The 27,111-nt window shown below is 41.6% G+C and overlaps 1 protein-coding gene across 6 annotated transcripts in view; it reads right to left on the bottom strand.

The window, feature by feature from the left end:
• NDEL1 (nudE neurodevelopment protein 1 like 1) overlaps positions 1-27,111 on the bottom strand; it is a 50,393-nt gene that overhangs the window by 1,975 nt on the left and 21,307 nt on the right. For 3 of the 6 annotated variants that reach the window (XR_014153092.1, XR_014153093.1, XR_014153094.1), the window contains 9 exons: positions 19,259-19,356; positions 15,812-15,965; positions 14,736-14,884; positions 13,891-14,027; positions 12,168-12,341; positions 11,334-11,425; positions 10,154-10,305; positions 5,032-5,167; positions 3,675-3,699 (listed from right to left, as the gene is read on the bottom strand). Coding sequence is in view for 3 of the 6 variants with exons in the window: in XM_081848754.1 (XP_081704880.1) it covers positions 5,068-5,167; positions 10,154-10,305; positions 11,334-11,425; positions 12,168-12,341; positions 13,891-14,027; positions 14,736-14,884; positions 15,812-15,965; positions 19,259-19,356 (1,056 nt within the window). In the remaining 3 variants the exon portion in view is untranslated. The remainder of the gene's footprint in view (positions 1-3,674; positions 3,700-5,031; positions 5,168-10,153; positions 10,306-11,333; positions 11,426-12,167; positions 12,342-13,890; positions 14,028-14,735; positions 14,885-15,811; positions 15,966-19,258; positions 19,357-27,111) is intronic. The other 3 variants (XM_081848754.1, XM_081848756.1, XM_081848755.1) reach the window with 3 other exon arrangements.

Consider the following 27,111-nt stretch of genomic DNA (forward strand, 5'->3'; position numbering starts at 1 on the left):
TTCCAGTCTATCAGAAAGCTATGAGAAGTATCAAAACGCACAACATGCATTGACAAAACATCACACCTCCATGTGGAGGTGCTCCCCGCTGCCACACAAATACCAAACCAACCTCCATTTCTACCTCTTGCTCTTAGACCTAATCTCCATTTGAAAAACTAGAGGAGGGGACTCATAATTTACCACAAGTCCCCAGAGCTAGGCTGCATGCAAATGTGGGACACTCTCCTGCTGCTGCAACCCAGAAGAAAAGCAAAAATGAATTACATAAAGAAGGACTAGGTGGCTCACAGAGCTAGTTAAATCTTTGCTGTGGGCTGTGTTACAATAGCTAAGAAATAGGTCTCAAATTCAATTATTCAAAAGTTGCAGAGGTACAGAAGTGTTTCAAAGTTAGTTAGTTTTGCCAATGAATTGGAATTCCCATTGGTTCAATCTATCTAATTGTGTCCTACACCCACAGCAAGCTCTTCATTCAAGTAGAGGTTTCAGTGACTGGAAGTCCCCTTTTCTCCTGCCAACCCCCACCCACTTCAAGGGCTCCCCAACTCTCTGGAATGTATGTGTGCACACAGTGAACTGCAGAGGGAAGGGGGAATTCATATAAGCCTCTGATGGATCAAGAAATCATTTATTAGCAGAATATAAATGCAACCCCCTAGCTACTTTTAGTGTGGTAGAGACGAGAAGGTGTTTACGATGCTAATGAACAGAAAAGTGTCCTGGGAGAATGGACAGATCCATGGCATTGGACATTTAGACAGGATGATAGAACATGTTGAATGACCTAGCCATTATATGCTCCATCCAGGTCAAGTGGTTTTGCACAAATTGCCTGTGTTTTCAAAATTTGCAATCCAATCACCAAGAATTGGAGTGATGCCAGATTCTGTAGTAGAAGGTGGATTCAGAAAGTTCCAGCAAGGTCATGGTTATGCATAGTTCTAGGCTCCCAAACCTACAGGCTGGGGACAACACTTCTGGAATACAAACATTCACTGATGAGGAGTCCAACTCCTAAACAGACCTGAACTTGTTGACTAGTATTCCCAGATACACTAATGTGGTGTTACCCACAAAATATGTACACATCCCTTTGAATATACTGATGTTTATTTCCAATTTCAGGTTTTTAAATGTACTGGGCTTGGGCACAAATTAAGCACACAGTGATGATGCTGAAGTGAAACCCAATATATATGTCCAAACTTTCTCCCACTACATAGCTTGTCCCATACTGGACAGAGACAATTCCTACACAGATTGCAGCTGGAGGCTACATCACAGCTATGGAAGTTCACTTAGCACTGAAAAGAGATTGTCTTGGTCAATTGTACAATTCACTGATTAGCAGGCATCTAGTGGACTGCTAGGGCTTCCCAGGGCAAGCTAAATGATGGTGGTGTGAGCCCTATAGATAAGAAAAACTATTTCTAGGTCACAGATATTCTGAAGATGGCTTAAGGCAATTATAAGCTAACCTGTTCCTACAAAAACCACGCAAAGTGCTGGGGCTAGTCACACAAGGAATGTCATGGTAACAGCTGAGAACTGAGGTACAAGACTGTTCAAATCCAGGCCATTCACTGAACCGCAGTTCTGATGCAATAAAGCCCTAGCGAACTGTCGGTCAGCCATTTCTAGCCTACTTATCTCCTTAGAACTGGCTGAGGCAGGAGGCCCATTAAAGTCTCCCTCTGCCTTCCTGATTCAACAGCAGATTGAGCTGGAGAAATGCCGCATCAATATGAGCAGGCAAAGCTTCTTGCCTGTGGCATACTTCTCACTCAAACAGCAGAAGTGACTACATTCAGCAGTGACTTCCTCTCCCCTTCTTAAGCAGAAATCTATTGACAAAGAATGAATAGGGAGGTAGGGGAATGCCCTTCTCCCTTCAAGGCCTTTCCCCTCCATTTTTCAATGAAAAAGAAAGGACGCTGTGGAAGAAAATTTGAAACTTATGAACTATTTTCTCTTTTGGAATTATGGACAGAAGGGTCAAACCTCAGCACTGGGCAAGCATCTGCTTTGCCTGATGAAGGTCCCAGGCTTAATCTCCAGGTAGAGCTGGGAGAGACTCCCTGCCTGAAACCCTAGAGAGCCAATGTATCAGTGTAGACAATAATGAGCTACAGGGACCAATGATTAGGCAGCTTTCTGTATTTGAGCAAAGTGACTTCACTTCCCCCTCCTCATCTGCAACAGGCTTCCACACAGTAAGAATTTTCTCTGAAGGGTCTCTAAACCTTCTGGAGCAGATTTTGGAGGTCTGTTGGTGGCAGGGGCAGAATGGAAGAACAGGCAGGTGAAATCTTGTTAGGCGAGTGGAATTCCTCCAGCATTGGAGCCAATAATGTGAATGACACCTTTTAATACAGGGCTTTAAAATATTGTTTCATCTTTATCTTACTTCCTTAATTTCTGATGTAAAGTGTTAGGTACTTCTAGAAGACATGCACAATTCTTAATGCCTACTCCAAATTCGTCCACTTGAAATTTGAGCATGAAATAAAATGATGCAAATTAAGTACACACTGAATTAAGAAACAAGCTAACATGCAAATATTGTTTCAAGCAGCAAACCTTCAGTTCACGGATTATGGAGAAGGAAAAGGAAATTGGAATCTATGATCATGATTAGAAACAAATTTCATTGTGGGTATTTTCAAGGGTGTGCTTTATTGTTCAATTAGGGTTTCATGTGGCTTATTTATGGTATTTTTACCCTTGCCTTCCACACTTGCTGTGTGCTAATGACTAAAGAGCTCAATCCTGTTATACAGGCGGCAACCATTTTAGCAATGTCCAACTGACATATGATTGCAGACGCACAGGTCCTTTTGGACCCAGATGAAGGCTTATACGCACTCCACTGACACTTATGGGGGCTGGGAATAGAACCCCCGCATGAGAAGGTCACCACCTGAATATAAAGCAGATATATATGAATCTTGCTTGTGATATGTGGTATTAATCCACTATCCCCTCATGTGTCTCCAGATTATTATTATTTTATTAATTTGGGGTTTTTTCCCATTTCTGCATAAATGCTATGGACGGTGGACTGTTTCAAGGCCTAATTGTTAAAAACTTTCATTTTGCTTATCACAATACTGATTGTTCCTGCTTTATGTGATCATTTTTTTTTCATATTTTTACAAAAAAAGTTATCTTTATGTAATGTACGGTTCAGCAGGTAGTAACTATTTCTAGGCCTATTTGTAATTGATGCTCAAATACAACTAAGGCATTTGTTTTTCAAATTTCATTAAATTGTACTGTTTGCTAAAGTACTAACTTTACACAATACATTTTATATTCAAGTTTGAAATTGATGAATAAGTACTTATATATATATATTATTTTGTCTCAAAAGTTCTAGGGGTTTGTTTTTCCATGGTTTGCAAATTTCCAGAAGTTTCATTTCTGTACACAGCACACACCTCAAATCTGGCACGTATTTGTCGCACTCAAGTGGCATGCATGAAGAGGACAAGAGTTCAATAGAAGTATAGCATCCTGTTACGTAAAATCTATAAATCTAGTTACATGGCAATAAAAACCAAAAACCAATTCAGTCACAAGATTAGTATCTCAGCTCCACACATCCCTGATAAGTGACACACACTCGCATCTCCACACATCAGGCATCACACCAAACCAGTTGCAATTACCCATGAAATGCGCAGGGAATCTGACCTATCCAAAAAGGAGAGATGGAAACAATTCATATTGAAAATATCTGTTATGTCAAAAGACTTCCAGGCATCACTGATGAAGGTGAGGTTCTTGAAGTCAATTTAGGAACTAGTATTAAAGCCAAAGTGGGGAATTGCTTTCCAAATTCCACCAAGCATAGCACTAAAACAGCAAGATTAGAGTTGCCTAAAATCAATCCAGTTTACCATCTACACGTGTGCCTTGCTTTGGGAACACTTTGCTATTAGGGGTTCTGCCTGCACAACTGGCATTCATGTATACTGTATATATTTCTAATAATATAGTCAGTGGTCCTTGATGGCCTACCAGAGACCATTTTTAGTACTAGCTTGTACAACATCAATACAGCTGTGTTTAAAATTTGATAACGCTGTACATTAATGCTAACATAAGATACAAAGACACCAGCATGGAATTCTGGCTTGGGCTGGGATCTAAAGCGTGCTCTGCTGATGGTGCTCTCATTCTGCAATAGAAACGTGTGCTACTACAATGCAAGCAAGGAACACACACAATTGTACTCTTGGCAATGAGATCTAAAGCAGGATGAGATATAAACCCTCCAGGGATTGCATACACACACCTGCCTTCATATCACATGCATTTACTCCCCCAGCCAACTTGGCTTGAAAACAGTATTTTGGGGTTTTTGAAGCCCAACTCCTGGAGGAGGGATGGATTTTCTGGAGATTGCAAATGGGCTGTGACAGACCATCACAACAATTAGGCTTGAGAAAAACCTACTGAGGGCAACAGAAGGCTATTTATCAAGTTTAATTGCAGAGCACAGGGTGTTTTGGTGCAAAGGGAGTATTAACACTTTCCTTCCTAGCTGTGGCAAACTGAAATGCTCTGGGAAAAGCCTTTTTTCATATTTAATTGCAGCAGGGAAGGGAACACTGTAGGCCAGATGGGGAGGTCTTAGGGATGACATATACCCCACAGGCCTATGGTTCCTCATCCCTAGTCTAACGAGCTCAAAAGACGAGTTTGCATGAAGTCATCTCAGCCACTTATCAGCCACCACCAATTTTCAGCATTACAAGGACATGAATAACTGGTTTATTCTCTGGTTCAGTCACAATTTCCAACTTCACTTAAGCTCACTTGGCTTCAAGTTTCAACAAATGACTTAGTTAACTTTCCATATAAGCGGCCCTTAAGTTGTTCCTGCATGTCACTAGGTTGGACGGTACCCACCACACCCCAATTTAATAGCCACTCAATTCCAATGCACTATAGTCAACAGTGTAAACAATTGCTACTAGCAGAACAGCGGCAAAGCCAGCAATAGAGCAATGTGTGAGTTACCTCAATCAGTCCCACCACCACCCAACCATAGGCCATTCATAAGGCAGCAGCAGCAGCAGATTGGGTTGGGTCCATAAACATGCGTGGCTGTTTCAGGATCCAGCGACAATTGGGGGCAGGGAGAAGACTACAGGGGCTAGAGAAAGAGAGAGAGAAAGAAACAAACAAACAAACAAACAGGGAAGGAGGAGAAAAAAGAGCATGCCTAAGCTCACTTTCCATGCCATGATAAGCTATACTCAGCCCTAGCCAGCATGGCAATAAGATGGTAGCCAATTCACAATTACTCAGAAGGGCTTAACAATATGCAAAAAATCAAAAATAAATTGCAGGTGGACTGAAAGGGAGGGTGGGGGAGAGACAAGGAGAAGCAGCAAAGGAAGAGGGACAGGATGCAAGGCCACAGAGTGTCAACATCGGGGCCAAAAGCAGAAGGAACTGAGAAAAGAAGTGTGGCCTTTGACTCTTCTCTGCACACTCCTGAAGAACTTGAATACCTCCCTGCTTGCTGCTCAAGAAAACCCTGTGTATCTGCTTCATGGGATATAGCTTGTCGTTGTTATTTGTTCACCTTGAAGACAGGATCACCAGATCTCTGTTGGACATATTCTTCAAGAGACAAGCTGCAAGAATCCCCTAACCACTGCCCAAAAGTAGGACTGCAGCTGCCTAACAGTACTGTTTACCAATTCTGTTGTTTCAGTTCTGTACTAGTTACTATAAACAACAGGGAGTTCTGCACTGAATGGGATATGGCATAGTGCAAGGTGAGGTCAGGGACTGGCAAAAAATAAAAATAAAAATAAGAGGACCAAATAGAAAGAAATCATTTCTGCAAAAGTGCAGAATGAGACTTGGGAAAACCTGAAGAGAATTTTGGAGAGAGACTTGTAAGAGGAAAGCCGGGGTGTTCTAAATGAAGGGATGAGCAGAAAGCAAAAAGAGGACAGGGCAACAAAAACTAAGCCAATATAAGATGAGCTTAAACTGATAAAAAGCACAAAGGACCTGAAAAGAGACGTGAGACGATGACTGATGCAGCAATAGAGGGATAATACAAAATATACACAAACCATGAATACTTCCAGCGGGTCAACTGCATGTTGTATTACACAAACCAGCCCAGCATGCAGCCCAGCATGGAGTGACCCTTTCCTACCTTACAATCTGCTTACTGTTCACAGTATGGCTCAAGATAGCAAGCGTGGGTTTTAAGAGGCTTGCCTCTGGATTCATGACCATGAGAAGCAAATCACACATTGAAGGCACACCCAATTCACATTGAGACTAAGTGTATCCACAAGCAATTTCCTATCCCACCTTTGTGCAAATGGCAAAGATGCAGCTTGGTCTGTAAGCTATACAGAAAACATCATTAAACCAGGAACAAAGACAGCCAGCAGAGCTTCTACTTTCACTTTCCCCTCCCAAACTTCTGAAGGACTCAGCTGCTTATGTGGATTTAGTTCTGCACATGAAAGATGTACCACACTTTGCCCTAATCACACTTAGTCACATCTAGGTTAGACTGCTGTCTTGAGGTCTGTCAGGGGCTGCCTTTGAAAAAGGTACTAGAAATGCAGCTGTTAGATTGCAACTGGTGCAAGCTGAATGGAACATAACACTTCAGTTTTGCAACAACTTCATTGCCTAACTCCCTGTTTATGTCACCTAAACAATCTCTGGGCAGGATAATTTAAGGATGACCCTGATCCTCCACAATCCAAAGTATGGGGAAAGGTGGCATAGGGCAGGGCTTTCTTTGCAGTGGCTCCAAATCTCTGCAAAAAGATTAGGAACATGGTTGACCATACACTATTTAAAACCTCACAAATGCTCAAGGCAGCATAGCTCCCGGAACTTTTCAAACAAACAGCTCTTAACTAGAGCTGGACCGATATTTTTGGCACAGCTCTTTTTGCCCATTTGCAGGGGAGGGGCATAAAAGGCTAGAATAATTTTTGCCCCAAATTGGGAAAGAGCAGAAGAAATTTCTGAGAAAGTTCTCAGTGGAAAGAGTGGTGGAATAATAATAATAATAATAATAATAATAATAATAATAATAATAATAATAATAATAATTTATTATTTGTACCCCGCCCATCTGGCTGGGTTTCCCCAGCCACTCTGGGCGGCTTCCAACAAAGATGAAAAATACACTAAAATGTCACATATTAAAAACTTCCCTGAACAGGGCTACCTTCAGATGTCTTCTGAATGTCAGGTAGTTGTTTATCGCTTTGACATCTGATGGGAGGGCGTTCCACAGGGCGGGCACCACTACCGAGAAGGCCCTCTGCCTGGTTCCCTGTAACTTGGCCTCTCGCAGTAAGGGAACCGCCAGAAGGCCCTCGGAGCTGGACTTCAGTGTCCGGGCAGAATGATGGGGGAGGAGACGCTCCTTCAGATATACTGGACCGAGGCCGTTTAGGGCTTTAAAGGTCAGCACCAACACTTTGAATTGTGCTCAGAAACGTACTGGGAGCCAATGTAGGTCTTTCAAGACCGGTGTTATATGGTCTCGGCGGCCACTCCCAGTCACCAGTCTAGCTGCCGCGTTCTGGATTAGTTGTAGTTTCCGAGTCACCTTCAAAGGTAGCCCCACGTAGAGCGGATTGCAGTAGTCCAAGTGGGAGATAACCAGAGCATGCACCACACTGGCGAGACAGTCTGCAGGCAGATAGGGTCTCAGCCTACGTACCAGATGGAGCTGGTAAACAGCTGCCCTGGATACAGATTTGACCTGTGCCTCCATGGACAGCTGTGAGTCCAAAATGACTCCCAGGCTGCGCAACTGGTCCTTCAGGGGCACAGTTACCCCATTCAGGACCAGGGAATCCTCCACACCTGCCCGCCTCCTGTCCCCCAAAAACAGTACTTCTGTCTTGTCAGGATTCAACCTCAATCTGTTAGCCGCCATCCATCCTCCAACCGCCTCCAGACACTCACACAGGACCTTCACCGCCTTCACTGGTTCTGATTTAAAAGAGAGCTAGAGCTGGGTATCATCCGCATACTGATGAACACCCAGCCCAAACCTCCTGATGATCTCTCCCAGTGGCTGCATGTAAATGTTGAAAAGCATGGGGGAGAGGACAGAACCCTGAGGCACCCCACAAGTGAGAGCCCAGGGGTCTGAACACTCATCCCCCACCACCACTTTCTGAACATGGCCCAGGAGGAAGGAGCGGAACCACTGTATGACAGTGCCCCCAGCTCCCAGCCCCTCAAGACGGTCTAGAAGGATGTTATGGTCGATGGTATCAAACGCCGCTGAGAGATCTAGCAGAACTAGGAAACAGCTCTCACCTTTGTCCCTAGCCCGCCGGAGATCATCAACCAGTGCGACCAAGGCAGTTTCAGTCCCATGATGAGGCCTGAATCCCGACTGGAAGGGATCCAAATGGTCCGCTTCTTCCAGGCGTGCCTGGCGTTGTTCAGCAACCACTCGCTCACACCTTGCCCAAGAATGGAAAATTTGAGACTGGGCGATAATTGGCCATCGTGGCCGCATCTAAAGATGGTTTTTTAAGAAGCGGTTTAATAACCGCCTCTTTCAGCGGGTCTGGGAAGGCTCCCTCACGGAGGGAAGCATTCACCACCCCACAAAGCCCATCGCCCAGTCCTTCCCGGCTAGCTTTTATAAGCCAGGATGGGCAAGGATCCAGGAGACAGATGGTTGGCTTCACTCGTCCAAGCAACCTGTCCACATCCTCGGAGGTAACAGATTGGAATTGATCCCACACAACAATTACCAAGAGTGTGTATCATTTCAAACATTCCCAAGTTTGTCTTCCTGTACTTGATATGACAGAGGAAGAAAAACTCTGTAGTCCTTCACATTCTCTATGGCCGTGGTTGAGAAAACTCCAGCCCACAGGCTAATTTGTTCTGCCAGGAGTCCTTAATATGGCCTGTGAGGCCATTTCTCCTAAGCCATGCCCACCTGCCATCATATATGATGCCATATATGAGGTAACGATGCAAGAGAAAGGAATAACCAGGAGCCTTAGAATATACTCCCAACTGCTCTTTGGCAAATGGGGCTTGGATGCAGCACCTGTTAAATTTGGCTGATCAGCACTAACTTCAAGCCTCGCTGCAATCTTGCTTGGCGGCACAGTTTGACTTTGAGCTGTGTTGCCTAGGAAAAATGGGTCACCTGACATTGTGATATCAAGTGACTGACAAGTGGGCAGGACTTTGACACTGCAGCTGTCAAAGTGTCCCACTGCAGGTGGGGGAGCTAAGGATCTGGCTTACCAGCCAAATTCTATTTCCCACCACTGCCCTATAGTTTAAAAAATAAAAAATTTGATCAGGACAACTTTGTGCAGGAATGGGTGAGTTAACCCAACCCTTACCCTTCATGATCTTACCTAAATCAGCACATACACAACGGCATGACAGTTAACACTCAGGGAAAAAAGGTCCTGTTGACCCTAAACCCTCTGCCTCCTCATTCTAAGAAGTAAAGTGAGTCCAAGCCCACCACTACCCACAAAATTTTCTTCTGTCCATCTTGAAATCTAATGAAAACATATTCATTTTCCAAAGGGGACAAATGGTCCAACAAATATGAGGGTGGGAGTTCAGCTCACCACCATTACTAACCAACATTCTGTTAGACATACGTGGTAGCCATGATGGAATACTCCCGAGTTTCACTGATGGCATGTGAAGGCTAGGTTGTTTCTTACTTAACAAGCTTCACTTAAATCTTGGGAAGAAACCAAAGCATGAAGTGTCACAGTAAGCCAAACAAATCTGACCTCATGATGCCTTGCTTATTTTGAGTGATGTTCCACTATTTGCTATTTACACCTTTCCCCAACTGTACAGAAAACTCTAAAGGGCCCACTACAATTTCTTGAAGGTTGCCAAGCCAGCTTCCTAGTGCTACAGCTTAGGTGCCAAACTGGAGAACATGAAAGCTCAGATTCACATCCTCAGAGGGTCAAGGTATCCTGTTCTCTGACTTAACAAGAGGCCTATAGATGATGGGCTTCCTTAAGTTGCACCCTATATCCACAGGAAATATGTCCATAGGCCAAAGGTTGGAAGCTTTTGTCTATAGCATACAAACTACATCCCTGAAATATTGAGCACAACCAGAACTTACGCTTTGTCATAGAATGTCGTGTGTCCTGAATGACAGAACTTCATGCCATTGCTGTTTATCATGCTGCTGTTTATGTTCCCTGAAATGTAAGATTTCCGCGATGCCTGGTCCTTCGCAAAGTTTCTACAAGCAGCTAATTTCGATTCCAAGGCCTGAGAAAGAAGTAGATAACAGAGCTTTTTATTTAAAGTAATTTGCCTTAATGGGGGAATAGGAAAAATAGAATCAACATCAGCAGATTCAACAAAATGTAAGATGGAGCAATGACTCAGGGCAGTCAGTCAATCTTCTGATTCCACTTATGTCACACTCTTAGTAAGAGAAGCTGATTTGAAAAGTCTGCTCTTGAATAGAACCTGGATTCCCAAATGCAGGCCAGGCCAGAATTCTTCAGAGAAGAACTTCCCTACTGAAAAGCCAAAATACCCTTCAAAATGTTAAAATAGTAGAAATTGAAATTTGCATCATTTTATGAGGAAATCTTGGAAAAGCTGGGAGCAGCTGGCAAAAAAGGTAGAGGCATTTGTTACAGGAAAGTAGGAATACTAGAAGAATATGCAAATAACCATTAGAGCTGGGATGCGACTGGAGAGACAACAGACTGTTGGGGGGGATACCCTGAGCTAACCTCTTTAATGGGATTTGTGAGATGAATGCTCTAAGATTTCATTAAGCATTGCCCATCCACTTTTGCACCCCTCAATGCATATGCATGCAGATAGATAGATAGATAGATAGACAGACAGACAGACACACACACACACTGAATTCTGCAATGGGCAGGGTGAGGGGGGGTACAGAGAAGACAACAACAGCTTGCCACTATCTAGGGTGAGTAAGCCAGAAGCACACACTTTGGTTCCCAACAGAACAAATTCCAACTCTCTCTCTCTCTCTCTCTCTCTCTCTCACACACACACACACACACAGAGAGAGAGAGAGAGAGAGAGAGAGAGAGAGAGATGGCTCAAACATCTTGAAGCAGATACCTTCATTCACAATGATATTAACAATACATTTGTTTCAATTAGCATCCTTGTTTACAGTTCATCTCATAACAAAGAGTGTGACAGAATCAGTATGCAATAGTATCAATGAAAAGTCCTAGGCTGCTTTAAACATAGCCTGCAACTCGAGAGAGAGAATAAATATGTCATGCATAGTAAAGAAAGGCTCTTACCCCAACTTTCCTTAGGAGATCACCTACAATATTGAGCGCAGATATTCTGGCTGAGGGAGTAAGGGGACTGGTACCAAAACCGTTGGGAAGAGCTGCAGAAGGGAAAAGACAACAGACTAGTCACATGGATGTACATATGAACAAAAAAGGAAAATGAAGAGCATGCCTACTCATGTTCCCTGGCCCCAAGAACAGTTGCTCTCTGGGAAAATATCACCACTACACATATTTATGAAGACCAACTATCTCAGTCTGTTCCCTAAAACCTTATCTCACAATCTTCAAATATCTACATTGCCATTATATGGGATAGGATTTTATAACGAAAACAAGAAGCAATGGAAAAATAATCAACCATTTTATTTGCATGCCAGCTTTACAAAGTTAAAAACATGCTGAAGGCAGCTTATAAAAAATGTAACAAAAATAGTCATAAAAAAGAAACAAAACATCAAAAAGTATACAACCAAACTGAACAATTTCCACATAAATAAGATACAAAATAAAGATACAAAAAAACCCCCAGCAACAGCAGCAACACATACACACCACAAAAAAACCCGCTCAAGATTCTTTCAGCAGCCTCAGCTTTTGTAGCTGGAGTCAGTCAGGGTCACACCCTCCCAGGCCAGGTGGAAAAAAATAAGTCTTAATTAATACACAAGTAAATCTTTGTTGCTTTATATGGCTCAAAATTTGTTCTTTAATTTCTACTCTGAGACTGGCCCACTATTTCTACATTACTACAGCTGTGCAAGAACTGTGCAAGTTCTACATTCACACACAATGTAAACAGTAGATCATTCAGAGCATAACATGTGTATTGTGTTCTACCTTTTGGAGAGGGAAAGCTGTTCTCACAGCTTTTCCCAACAGGTGTTGCTGGCAGTGAGAGTGAGGCTTGGACAGCTGAATCCATCTTCTCACAGTCCAAGGTTGGGGAACTAGGAGCTGACTTCCTGGTCACTTCCTGTTGCCTTTCTCGTACTGCTAATTCTTGTCTTAAATCTGTAAGTTTGAAGAAGACTATATTGCAGATGTGTCCCATAACACAGAGAACACATCCACCTTACCCTCCAACTTCTGTTGTACTCATTTCTCTGGAGATTCCTACCATCTCTGAGTAGGTTGTGAAGGCCGAATGAGACACAAACAGAACGTTGGCTGGAGCTGCATGACTTGATCTCAAACCCTAACTTGGACAAGTCTTCCTTTGAACTAAAGCTTGACGTCAATAATGAACAATTTCCATTGTCTCTCAATGCAAGTTACACAGAAGTAGCATAACTAATAACCCTTAAGCAAAGGCAAACTGCCCATCAGGTAAATTCACCTCCCTCCTCCCACTAGCTTTTATGAATGTACTCCTTGGCAATCAAGCATCTGCTTGGCTGACACAGCATATTCTTATTTTGAATTGCACCTCACACTTCCATTGTGGAAAAGACAATTTTTGTTGAAACGTCAAAAGAACCCAAGTCTATAAAATATACACACTCTTATTTTATTTTACCAAATTATAAGTGCAGGCAGCACACCACAAGAGGGAGAGACAAGAGGTCTGTGCAGAATGGCACAGCAAGGTCTTTTTAGTGTCTTGCCGGGTACTGGTTGCCAGGAGCTGAGGCTGCCTCAAAGCAAGCAAGCAGGCAAGGGAGCCCAGTCAGCCAGTCCACCAGCCCTTGATGTTGGGAATGGACAGACAAGTCCCAGGACCTTGTGGGGCAGCATGAAGAGGCACTTCTCTTTGTGGAAGGAGAGCAACCCAAGAGACCAGGGGCGGCAGCAGTGGCTGCCCAGACGACTCCCAAGGAGAGGGGAGAGGAGGCTAAAGGAACACTCTACAAGGGAGCGTGTTTGAAAAACGGTGAGTGGCTCCCAGCTCTGCAGGCAAGGGGTGACATAACTGGGCTCCTGAGCCTCACAGGGGTGCCACAGAAAGAATGCTGAAGGTGCCAGACATGCCTTTATCTACGTACTGCTGAAGCCTCTTCCGAGAAATGTTCCATAAGTCAGGGATTTCCAAAGGAGATTACATAAGTACAGATGGGTTTCAAAGTTACTTAATATGTATTTCCTCATCAAATCTGGTCTGCTGATGTCCAACAGATCATTGATTCATGTTCTGAAATATGATAGCCACTACATAAAGCATGGCTGGGAAACCTATTTGCCTCCACAGGTCAAATCCTTATCAGGATCAGCCTTGTAAGCCAAATATGACATGACATCATTATGACATCACATGATTGATAGGTGGGCAATGCCACCCATCTCTCAAAATACCTTGTGTGAACTTTCCAGGCACCCACCTGGCTGTTTGGTGCTTGGAAACCAGTAGTAGTTCAAAGCTCTTTTACTGTTTCTATGAACCTCCCAGTATGGCTAGGAAATACCTGCTTTCCAACATCATAATATATTGTCAGCTAAACTTCACGATATGACAATATATTACGATTTGGCTTACATTTGTACCCACGGTTCATTCTAAAAGTTCCTATTTATTCCTTCACAACCAGATTCCATCTTCATTAACTAAGCATTAATTTAGCAATACCTCTTGCTTCATCCTTCAGCCTTTGTACAGAAACTAGCAGAGATTCCTTGTCATCTAACTCGCTTTCCAAAAAGGCATTTCTCTCAATGGCCTGATTCAGTCTTTGCTCAAAGTCTTCCAAGGAAACAATTGTGGCCCTAGACACACACAGAGAAAAACAGAGGATACAGCTCTTCAGTGCACATTCAAGAGTCACTTCTAAAACTATCATATTATAAGTCATGGTTAGGTTGTGGTCAGTGAACTTTCTGAATTTATTTGCAAGGATGCCCTAAACCCCTGAGAGCAGGATTTCATTTTAAAGGTGTTTGCAGCTCCTATTCATTATGTACAACATTTAACTATTATATATACTTAACTATAAATAAAATAAAATAATATTTTCTGGCACATTTGGTGCCAACCTGATCCTGTGGGCTGTAGATGAGGCAGAAATCATTGGCCACTTTCCTCACAGCACATTCTGAATGCTAATTTATCATTCTGGAGAGAATCAGTCCAACCAGGGACAAACACTACACACATACATATTTTTTTTATGGGGACTGTGCAAAATAATTTGTTGTATAAATGGAAATTATAGTCATTGCGTGTCTTACATTAATGCTTCAAAATTCAATCATAATTTTTGCTAACCCAAGAGGCTACCACATGAAAGAAGTTTTGGAAATATGATAAGCACTGTAGATGTTTTAGTTACACAACTGCATCAGTATCAATTCACTATTTATAGCATACAAGGTTCTTTGGAAGCTACTGAAACAAAAACCTGAGCAGCAAGGCAATATAAGGAAGTATCTGTCTCAGGAAGGGAACAGACTACCACCCAACACCATGACCCTTACCTCTTAGCACGCTCAAGGTCATCATTGGATTGCTCTAGCTCTCTCACATATTTATGCAGCTGGTCTTTAATTGCCCTGGTCTGACTCAAGTCATCCTCCAACAAAGACACTTGCTTGTAGCTTTGCGAATACTGGTGCTCAAGCTTCTCCTGAAAGCACAAGAGTATTAAGTATTCTGCTGCTTTGAAATTAACAAAGTGATTTAGAAGCATTCCTGCCACCCCCTGTGCTGCTTCCTCAAACACACATTCATATTTGCAGATATATTTACAGACTACCTAGCCTATACAAGCAGACCAAGTCACACCCAGCAGGACTTAACCAATTTTCTTCTCTTTTTCTCCTCAATGCCTACCACATTTCTGAAAAGCAAATTCACATTTGAGATGTGTAGCTACAAAAGAGCCCCTCAGCTAAGAGACTCATATTGATAGGGACAGCTCGTCTTAAGGGGTGTAGTGGATACAGTATGCTCAAGCCCTCATCTAAGACCACAAAGCAAGCATGCTTTTTCATTATACTAGATGGTTGTAAGTAACCAAGTACTCTTAGTACAGAAGATCCAAGTTACAGTATCTTTAGGTTTATGGGAGAGAATGCAATTCTCCAGAAGCATGTCAAGGCAGTATGGCAGTTCACTGTGTCTATGAACTGCAACTAAACTCTTATAGCCTTGCAACCAGAGTGCTGCCAACAGCAATGCATACACCTTTCAGATAGGATTCTGCCAAAACATCTTCTCTTCCTATAGTATACTCATAGCACCAAGCAGTCCTTTCACATGTAAAAGGCATTAGAATACACCAATGTTCACTCTTAAAAGCCCTTTAATAGACATTGAGCACTAGTTTTAAGCTCCAAGGCTTGTTAGGCTGCTCACTTTCCAGTGACTTTTGAAAATCTGGTGGGCTAAGAGACTATAAAAATAAGAGAAAGGATAGGCCACAATTAACTGGCCTTGAAACCTAAGTGTAGCTTTAGAGCAATGCCTTGATAATGAAGTGAGCTATAAATGCAACGATAATTTCCTATTCCAGATTTGCCTCCACCAACACCGCTAACAGATGCAGCCGTACCTTTAAAGTTTCCACTTCTTGCTTTAATCTTTGGTTGTCTGCTTGCAAGTCCCGGTTCCTCTGTTCAGCCTGTACCAGCTGAGCCTCCAACTCTGCTTCCAGTTCTCTGCTGCCCTCCTGAAATTCTGCCAGCTCGTCACGAGCCTCCTGGAAACTGTAAGAAAAATGCTGGTGATGAGTGAGGCATTACTCCAACCATGCCTCCATCCTGTCAATATGGTATTAACTACTTCTTCCCACTGAATCTCAAAAGGACCAAAAGTATTTACTGCTGCATTATGTGAAGGATTATTGTGTGGAGGTTAACCACAATTCTTGCTGAAAGCCTACTGAAAGAATTGCTGCACACTATCTATGTGCATCCCCATAGAAAGAAAAAAATAGTCTTCCAAACAATACAATCCTTTGTGTCACTTGAGACACATGCTTATTCAAAATACTGTGTCTCTTGTGATGCTATGCTATTTAAAGTTAATAAAGAGATTAATAAACAAGTTGTTTGGACACCAAGCAGTAGAAATCCCTGGGGCCCCAGAGAGCTGCTGTTTCCCCCTCCCCTTTAGTGCACTTCTTTTGCATCTAACTTACTCTCCAACCAGTGGAATATTTGTAGTTTGCCCTTCCTTTTCCCCTAGCAACCAGAATCCATCTTTCCTGTGGTGAGTTCACCTGAAATCAGGTGGAGGAGGAGGAGGAGGAGGAGGAGGAGTTTGGATTTGATATCCCACTTTACCACTACCCTAAGGGGTCTCAAAGCAGCTAACAATCTCCTTTCCCTTCCTCCCCCACAACAAACACTCTGTGATGTGAGAGACTTCAGAGAAGTGTGACTAGCCCAAGGTCACCCAGCAGCTGCATGTGGGGGAGCAGGGAAGCGAACCCGGTTCACCAGATTACGAGTCCACTGCTCCTAACCACTACACCACACTGGCTCTCCCTATAAGTTATTTTCTAAAAATATTACTACAGTAAGTGTGGCTGGATGTTAAAGAATCCTGTCCCTGCAAAAGGCAAAAGTGAAGGTTTTGCAAAGAGGCTTAGGCATGTCTCCTGCACTCATTCACAATTCACTGTATAGTTAATTAACTATACAATGGTCTACAAGTCTACTCAGAAGCAAGTCTCTTCAAGTTTAATGACAGATAGGTAGCCTTCCATAGTTCCAGTTACAGATAGGTAGCCGTGTTGGTCTGCCATGGTCAAAACAAAATAAAAAAATTCCTTCCAGTAGCACCTTAAAGACCAACTGAGTTAGTTCTAGGTATGAGCTTTCGTGTGCATGCACACTTCTTCAGATAACAAGTTTAATGAGGCAGCGTAGGCTTTGGTTTAGGGTTGACACTGTGGAAAATCAGGGTTTGTATTTATTTTATTTAAACAATTTATTTACCACTTAACTACAATGGCATCTAAGTAGTTTGCCAATATATGCCTTTAACATCTGTATGACAAGCCAAAATACAACAGGTTAAGCTGTTTCTAGTACAGAAAAATAAATATGGGGAAAGATTAATCATGAATGTACTCTAATTTTGGGTTATGCAGGGTGCTCACAGCACTCTCAAAATTCAAAAACTGCCCACTGCTCCAGAAAAGCTTGCAACCCCTGGCCTAGCTTCTGTTGCCCACATCTGGGTAACCACTGAAAGGCAGCCAGTTTACAAAATTGCAAAATTGAGCAGCTAGATTGTTGACTTGACTGGGATCAGATGGTCTGAACATAGTAACACCGATCTGGCCTGACTACATTGGCTAACAGTTTCTGAGTGCAATTCAAAGTGTGGGTTTTGACCTATAGAGCCTTATGCTGCTCAGAACCCGCAATACTTTAGGGACCACTTCTCCTTGTATGAACTTACCCAAACCCAGGGATTTTCAGAGGCCCCTCTCTGTGTGCCTCTTCAGAGGGAGATATAGAGGGTGACAACTTGAGAATGGGCTTTTTCAAGGGTTGCTATCCATTTGTGGAATCCTCTCCATATGAAAACCTAGCACCTTCACTGTCAGCTTTCAGACACCAGGCTAAACATTCCTATTTGCCCAGGCTTTTGATTAATTGGGATAATACTGTAGTATGTTTTCTGACCTGTTTGTGGTGTTAATATTTTATTTGGGTACAGTAGGCTTCAATTTTTTTACAATAGTACTGGATGAGTGCCTTTAGATAAAAAACTGTAAGTCACTTTGAGACTCTTTAAAAGTGATGAATAAACAAGGTACTAATAATCTGAGGATGCTGTTGAATCCTTTTTGCTATTGCTAAAAAAATAGAAATTGAAAACCACTGCCAATCCCCCGCGAATTTCCCAATAGAGTAGTTTCTACCCATCCCTGTGTTAACTCCTTAAAAACTCACACCACACACCTTGTTTAGGAAGCCAACATCACTGCTTTTTTTCCTTTTCTTTTTCAAACCATACTGCTCTAGGCAAGAAGAAGCTAACAAGACTACAAGACTATACAAAAATTACCCACCAAGTCAAAACAATGAATCTACTATCTATATAATCTCTGTGGGGGTGGGGGTTTCTGGTAGCCTATAATGGCTGTCTTTGTCTTTCATTCCATACCAGTATTCAGGCAGGAAACTGAATTCATTCAGATCACGCATGTGCTGGGCTGCTATCATTGCAATATACAAGAATCAGAGGCTTAAACAGCATCCTAATCACTAGAGGGAGTCAGAAGCTCCTATAATCTCAGAACGACCTTATTTACCAAAATTAGGCTGCACTGTACCTAAACTAAACTTCAGTAAAACTAGAATTTTTAAAGATATACAGTTTTTTTTTATAATAATTTTTTTATTGATTTTCCAATTTTAAAACAGAATAACAAACAAACATCAACAAACAAAAACATACAAACAAGTATGATTTCGTATCCTCATTTTCATAAGCCTTCTTTCTCGGACTTCCCCATACCTCACCCTTTCTGCATCCTTATTTGACAGTTTTTTCAGCAACCCTTTACTCCAATTAAGTTGTAACTTATTTTCTTTCTCAGTTTCATCTTAATTCATCAAACAGTTTCAGCTGTAATTCTGCATCTTCCTTTCCCTTGACATTTTAGCACTCATCAATTTTAAAACAGTTCTTAAGATAAACTTTAAATTTCTTCCAGTCTTCCTCCACCGTTTACAGTTTAACCCCACAGTGAAGCATGAGACAATCTGCCAAGGGCAGCAATCAGCAGCATTCTTGAGATGATAAAGGACCCCATTGTTTGCAAAGGCAGATTTCAAACAGTGCAAGGCCACTACTGACAAAGAAATTCTATTCCTGCATCCCAGAGCACATAGCTCACAGCTTTGCTGAAGACACGTGGCTTCCAACCACTTGCTTCTTACTGCTGCAACAGACATTTAAAAGGTTACCTCAAAGAAAGCAATTTAAATGCATTAACTACCTAGAAATGAAACTCAGTAAACTACTACTAGAACCATACCTTTGTTTATATTTCAAAGATAACTCCTTCCAGAATGCAGTTTCTTCCTCTGGACATGAAAACTCAGGGATTTCTTCACAGTCCATGATCATGGTCACCTGCAAAATCCAGAGTGTTTAACAGGAAGCTCCTGATATGGCCTACTGGTTTCAGACAAGCCCCAGGACTATCAGTATTCCAAAGCAACAAGTAGAACTATAACTCACCTTCTATTAATCTCAAAAGAAATGAGTATGGGTGTCGGTCACGACTGGACCTAATGGTCAGGGGTCCCTTTACCTTTACCTTAAGTCTGGGTTGAACCAGACCCCTAAGAGTTCTCTGAAGATGCATTGTTGCATTTAAATTGAATCCCACTTTAAATGTTTTGGGAAAACAAAATAAAAGCACACCCAAAATGTACCATGCTATTCAAAGAAGGGTTAACAGAGTTGGAACAAATCCAGCTAAGGAATATGTAAATGATCACATTTTAAAGCAGGCATTGGCTTTTCAGCCAGGTGGTAAGACCTGTAATTACTGGAACTAACACTTCTATCACCCACTGAATAAGATCATAGAAGTCTGGTCAGTCATTTAAGCCGAGCAAAGGTTTGTTCCTGCCCTACAGACAGTGAGAGGCTGAAAGATTTCAAACTGCCCTTTCTCTAGCACCTGAACAATGAATAGAAATTGGCAGAGTGGCTCTACAACATTATCTGTTCAGAAGCACAAAGATAATGAACTGCTTTGACATGCCAACAAAAACATAGGGTAGCACTTCAAGAGTACATTGAAGGCATAGACAAAGCACTATAGCTGATGGAGGCTAGAAGCTCTACTAGAGGTATGGGGATTCTCCAGACTGTGACCCAATTAGGCCCAGCATGGGTCCCAATTTAGCCTGCTATCTCCCTTATACTACACAAAACTTGTTCCAAATCTGACATGGCATGTGACATCAGCTGAGGGCAGGTGGAAACATGGTTGCCAGTGCACAACCTTAAAGTAGACTCCTGGTTGTGCTGATAGGTGCTCAGTTCAAGCTTCCTGGTATCAACTGTGCTATTGATTTCTAGCAGAGAACTTGCACAAATGACGCTGACACAAAACCCCACACATACATTAAGTAAAATAGAAACATCGCCACCCGACCCCACCCACCATGGCCCCCTCTACCTCTTCCCCCCTTTTCTTCCTAATATAACACTAATGTCCCAACAAATGAAACTGATCTGTAGAAAATGTAACTTGAAAAAAGGCATTGCACATACTTTTATAAACCAAGAAATCGTTAATAAAAATACATTAAACAAAAAGACTGTGCTATTGATTTCCTCATGGGGAACTCCACAGTCAATCCTTGAAGCGACCTACAAAGAATGCAGAAGCATTTTTTGCAAGCTCCTTGCAAAGAGCCCTAGTCAGCACTCCCCCTAGTGCTATGACCCTAATCCAGATCACTGAAGCCTTTTAAAATGTTAAACATAGGCAATCTCTCATAACACATCTACTTTAGTCCTCTGTAATGCACGATTCCAAGCAGCATTTGTTCCTCCTGTTTTATTTGTCTTATTTAACAGGATTTATATAGCACTTGATCAAAACCTGTTAGCAAGTTACAATAAATATACATTAAGATTACTAATAAATTTAGATATCAAAAGCAAGTTCAATTTCTTTAAAGGCCAATAGGACTCATTATATATAATCTTTTACTGCCCTTAAATCATATTCCCACAAAAGTTTGAAAAATAAAATAATAATAATACAATTAAAATTTAGTCAGCTGCTTCCTTCCAGAGGACTGTTAAAGCCCCCATTCCTTCAACAGATGATCATTGCTAGCATCTGAGTCAATGTTGTAGCCACTCAACTACAAACAAGGCATTTGTTTTACTAACTTCTGAGGTGTCACACAGGAAGGAATGCACTGCATTCATGATAGCTTTTCATCCTCCGCATGAGTACAGATTCTAATGCTGTTAACCAAAGAATACTGCTGAATTCTGACAAGCATCAATAGTCATTTCTCCCTCCAGGGAAACAAACTGGTGCATCCCACATTTCTGTGACCCACATTTCTGACCTGAACATTCAAAGCACATACATAGTATTCTACTTCATCTTACTGTACAAAACATGACAAAGAAAAAAATGTAACAGTTCAGAACTACAGTTCTTAAATAGCAGTATCATCTGAGGCCAGTACTTTGAGAAAAGTATCATGAATAATGATAGTGGAGAAATATAAACACTGAGTAATCAAGAACAAACAAGGTAAATGTATTTCCTGCCCAATACTTTATAGATACAAAAAAGTCAAGGTGACTTATAAGTTAAATATAAATCTACTCCATATACAGTGGTACCTCGGGTTAAGTACTTAATTCGTTCCACAGGTCCGTACTTAACCTGAAACTGTTCTTAACCTGAAGCACCACTTTAGCTAATGGGGCCTCCTGCTGCTGCCCTGCCGCCGGAGCACGATTTCTGTTCTCATCCTGAAGCAAAGTTCTTAACCTGAAGCACTATTTCTGGGTTAGCTGAGTCTGTATCCTGAAGCATATGTAACTCGAGGTACCACTGTACAGGACAACTTTTAAATGATAATTTTATAAAAACAGTATCATAGTCCAATGGCTAACAGATTGGAGGTCATAGAGATGAATATTTTGGTCACTGGTCTATGTTATTGTTTCAACTTATGGGTTACCTTTTTATTATTAATTTATTTTTTAATTATTATTACCTTGACTTTTTTGTGTCCATCTAGAATATAAATTGCCAACAAAGGTCCGTATAGTAAAAGCTATGGTTTTCCCAGTAGTGATGTATGGAAGTGAGAGCTGGACCATAAAGAAGGCTGATCGCCGAAGAATTGATGCTTTTGAATTATGGTGCTGGAGGAGACTCTTGAGAGTCCCATGGACTGCAAGAAGATCAAACCTATCCATTCTTAAGGAAATCAGCTCTGAGTGCTCACTGGAAGGACAGATCGTGAAGCTGAGGCCCCAATACTTTGGCCACCTCATGAGAAGAGAAGACTCCCTGGAAAAGACCCTGATGTTGGGAAAGATGGAGGGCACAAGAAGAAGGGGACAACAGAGAACGAGATGGTTGGACAGTGTTCTTGAAGCTACAAACATGAGTCTGACCAAACTGTGGGAGGCAGTGGAAGACAGGAGTGTCTGGCGTGCTCTGGTCCATGGGGTCACGAAGAGTCAGACACGACTAAACAACAAGAAGAATATAAATGCTGACCTATCATTTCTTACATTCTGTTACCCCCATTCCAATCACACAACTACACTGGATCATAACCAATGCACCTGATCCAGTATAGTCTCCCTGAACTGGGACAAAGATCCCTAGCATGTAAACAGACATCATTGCAATAAGTGACTCAAGGAATAGATCAAATTGCTAAGTGGCATTTTGGGACTTGGCAGATTCTGCCTTCTCAGTGTGGTAACATCAATGGTGTTTGTGCCAAGGTACTATTTAAAACAGTCTGCACCATTCCAGGAATGAACTATTTGTGGGTTCTTCCACCCCATAGTGTGCTGTTTTCAAATGACTTCTTCCAAAGACTTCACTTGGATTTACAGTTTAAATTTAAAGCACCAAAATGGCAACATGAGACGCTTCAAACAGGCATGACTGAAGTAGTGCAACAGTAGTTTGCTCTCAGAGGCCTCTCAGAAATGAAACTCAACAGGTCTGGAAAAATACAGTCTGTTACAAGCTGATTATGTTGTGGCTTGGGCCTAATAACATGGATAGGACAATTTCCAGAAAGATGATAATTGGCAACCATTGTAGAGAAGGGATTTCAAATGTAGTACATCTTTGCTTGCAAGTTTCCAGGCAGCCTCTTCGCGAATCAGTCCTAAGCAAAAACACCACAGAAGTATAGAGGAAGTGAAAAACTAAGCAGATAAAGCAGGCTAAGGTCCTCAGAACAGGTGGTTTATGAAGAATGAAGTCAAATCCTCCAACAGCATTGACTGACATTTTGCAAAGTCTAATGCGAGTACAGTGGTACCTCTGGTTACATACTTCATTCATTCCGGAGGTCCGTTCTTAACCTGAAACTATTCTTAACCTGAAGCACCACTTTAGGTAATGGGGCCTCCTGCTGCTGCTGCCGCGCCGCCGGAGCACGATTTCTGTTCTCATCCTGAAGCAAAGTTCTTAACCCAAGTTACTAGTTCTGGGTTAGTGGAGTCTATAACCTGAAGAGTATGTAACCTGAAGCGTATGTAACCCGAGGTACCACTGTATAACTAGTGATTTGTAAACTCTGTTTGGCCAATTAATGGAAAGGAAAGGAAATAAAATGTAAATGTGCACTAAGAATGCAAAAAAGTCTTCAAGAATGGGGAGTCCTCAACAGATAACTCTCTTCTCCCCCTCCACTCTGCAGCTCTAATCTAAATTTCTTCAGAAACTGCTCGCACTAATGAAATTCCCTGTCGCAAAATGCACCTAGAACAATAGCAGTTTCAAACACTGAATGTGAACCATACACCTAATATTAAAGAAAGTCTCTACTGCACTCCAGTCAAGTCATTAGCAGCTTGAGAACATCCCAAAAGAACTTTTCTACAGCTTTACATGCAGCCCCCGGAACATAACCCCCACACAATATGTGAGCCTACTGTAACTGCTAACCATGGCTAGCTAATTTCAATCTCTGATTTAAGGGTTAATTGTGGTTTCAATTTCCAAATTAAAGGCAACGTATGCCTAGTGGTAACTATGGTTACACTGGAAATGCTTAATTATACTTAACACTAATCTGGGGAAAGTGTGGGGAGCAGTTGGAGGGGGGATTGCCAGTTGGCCCAGGATAGTGTCAAAACAGAATTAGTAATAAAGCCCATCATCCAGAGGCACTGCCACAGCTTCTGTGTTGCCTTCAAAAAAGAAAAAGCAGAGGTTCAAACTGAAAAATAAGCTTGTGTGCATATGTACCACTAAGTACAATCTTCTAAAAAATGTTATCCACAGTATTATTCCTTAATTGCATTCTTACAATCTATGTAGGAAAGCAACTAGAAAATGGCACAGACACACATCTTTGTGATGTGTAAGATTAGAGCACAAGTATGAGACAAATGGACAGCAGACAAGCTTGAGTTCTGCCAGATACACCTCTAAGACGCCTCTCTGATCACATCCCAAAGACACATGTTTTGAGGTCACTTCATGTTCACTTCACTGCACATTTTAAAATGCATGTAGGAAGCAGTCATAAATTTATGAGGGGGGACAAATACCAAATTCACATTTTAAGTGGTGATTACTCAAGCAAACAATTATTTATCTTCCTCAGAAGTGTGTTTTAGCATTATCGTAAGATCTAACTAACTTCAGAATACTGAATCATAGGCTTCTGGCAACTGGCTGGGAGAGGATGTCAGCACTTCCTGAAACCTGTGTTTATCAGATGCTGCTCTGGAATCTACAGAGACTAGTAAGGTCACATGATGATTACTCAATGAAAGGTCTCAGTACTACTAAAAACAACCACTTTCATCAAGGAAAGGAAGAATTTACAAACTGCAGCCTCTGATCACCTCTTCACTGATACCAGCTGCCCAGTAAGCTTAGAAGAAAATGATGAATGAAATTGTAGAGTACCGAAAGAAGAGAACAAAACTATACATGGGGGGCAGAGCAGAATAAAGTGTGTGGCACATGTAGAGAACCAGGGCAGATCAGGGTTCAGAACAGGTCGCTGTTCATTTCCTTGTTGTACCTGTTCAAATAAAAACAACACCTCTCAAGACTATATGATGGCAAGTAAGAACTGTAAAGAGAATCTACACTGCAGTTGCATTTAGATGTACATGGTAAGCTATGGTTATGGTTTACCATGGATGCAGAGATCATTCTCACTTTACTTCTCCCTACCAATGAGCAGCAGCAACAAGCTATAATCCTTGGCTCAACAGAACAGGGGACTGAGATGTATTTTTCTCCAAAGAAGCTGCCGTTTGGAGCAAAGCAAAACTTGATGCTCCGTTTGGACACTGGGTGAGAGCCAACATGTTAGTTGTGGAAGTGGTAATGTGGCACAGCTTAACTGCCACAAAGTACAATAAAAGTAGCAAATAAGCAATATATTTTGAATGTGCAAGTCACTCAATGGATTTGGCTGTTGCTCTGAACAAGATTCCTGCTACCAGGATGGCCACTGGATGAGTGGTTGCTACAAGTGATTATAAACCATAACACTTAGCCAAAGGTGATGGTTTGTACTTCCACTTGCAATCAAAAGCAATTTCTGCATTCAATGTGAACTAGTAACCTTGGCTTACTGTGAATAACATGAGTTCTGCATTTATAATTTTTTAAAAGCCATCTGCAAGAACAAGGAAAGCAAATGTGTGGTGTGGTAGGGGAAACTTAACATGATTCTTTATACAATGACCTAAGTTCTTCTGAGAAGGTTTATTAAAATTAAGGATAGCATTCATTCAATAGGACCCATGGAGAAGGTGGGAAGTCCAGCGATTCAGGGAAATATCTAAATATGGATATGTAATTTGTATTGTTATAACTCTATATTTGTAAAATCAAATAAAAATTATTTCCAAAAAAAAGTATAACATTCATTCAATCTTTCCCTGCCATTTTACTGGGGGTGGGGGAGACTTATTTAGTGTTCCTCTGGCAAGTACATTACTCAAACAAAAACTACCTCAATTGCAATAGCCTCAAATGCACATTTATTCCCGGTTCCTAAACTTAGATACAAGAACGTCAGAGAACCACTGAGTGGGGGGGATGATGACCTATCAATCTATAGTCATTTGTCTACATTTAGAAGCACAGCATTATGGTTCCAGACTTCAGTTTTTGAGACCAGTTAAATGTTCTAACTGAACTGGTTTACTAAAATGCATATATCCTTAAAATGGCATTAACAAAATAAACTCAATATTTGTCACAGCACACAAACAACTTCCTTGCAGGTAATGAAAACAGAATGCACTTTAAATTAGGAATCAGTTCTAGAAACTGATTCTAAAGTCTGAAATATCTCAATACTGCATACACAAATATAGTACTTTAACACAGATTAGTTCGTGAGCACTGTGCTGTGTTTTACTTTCTTTTTCATAACAGCTTATTAACCTTTCTAAGCCCCAAATATGAAGGAATGATGCATATACAAGTTTTATATACACCAGACCAATAGCTGAGTTGCATGGTCTCCTTTCCGTTTCTTGGAATAGTAACTGATCGTGATACATCTAAATCTAGTGAAACTTTCATCAACTTATTTCTCCCTTAAAAGCTTGTTTTCTGTTGCCACATATCAAAGTTTGTATTGGTCCCAGCATTAACTTGAAAAGCATGCACTTTGTAAATGATGCAATTTTAGGCAATCAGAGTTCACATGTCCTCAGAGCTGCAGAGTCTCACTCTCTCTAAACTCAGTTGTGAATCAGCCACTCCCTCCCCTTTGCTCTTATTATTGCCAAGAAGCAAGCCTCCTGGGCGCAGCTCTGACGCTCTCAAGTACTTATTACAAAGCTCTACACTTTTAAAGAGAAGTCATCCTAAATCAGGCCCTAACTACATATTGTGACCAGAAGCCACACTGCATGCACATAGTTCAATGTAAAATTCCCCTGACTTAATTTCTTTTTAAATGAAAAGTAGCAACTGGAGGCAGCAATAATAAATAAAGGCAGGAGAGGGCTCTTACCACTTTCCCTGCTAACCATTCTCCTTCCAATGTCACTCATGCAAAACTGCACCCCACCCCTGCAACATAAGAGATACACGTTCACATATTTTCACCTGCAGTGAGAAAGGAAAGCTTGAGGTGAAAAAATTTTGGAATTCCACCTACA

This window comes from Podarcis erhardii (genome assembly GCF_964252035.2).
Source record: "Podarcis erhardii genome assembly, chromosome: 2".
NCBI classification, from domain to species: domain Eukaryota; kingdom Metazoa; phylum Chordata; class Lepidosauria; order Squamata; family Lacertidae; genus Podarcis; species Podarcis erhardii.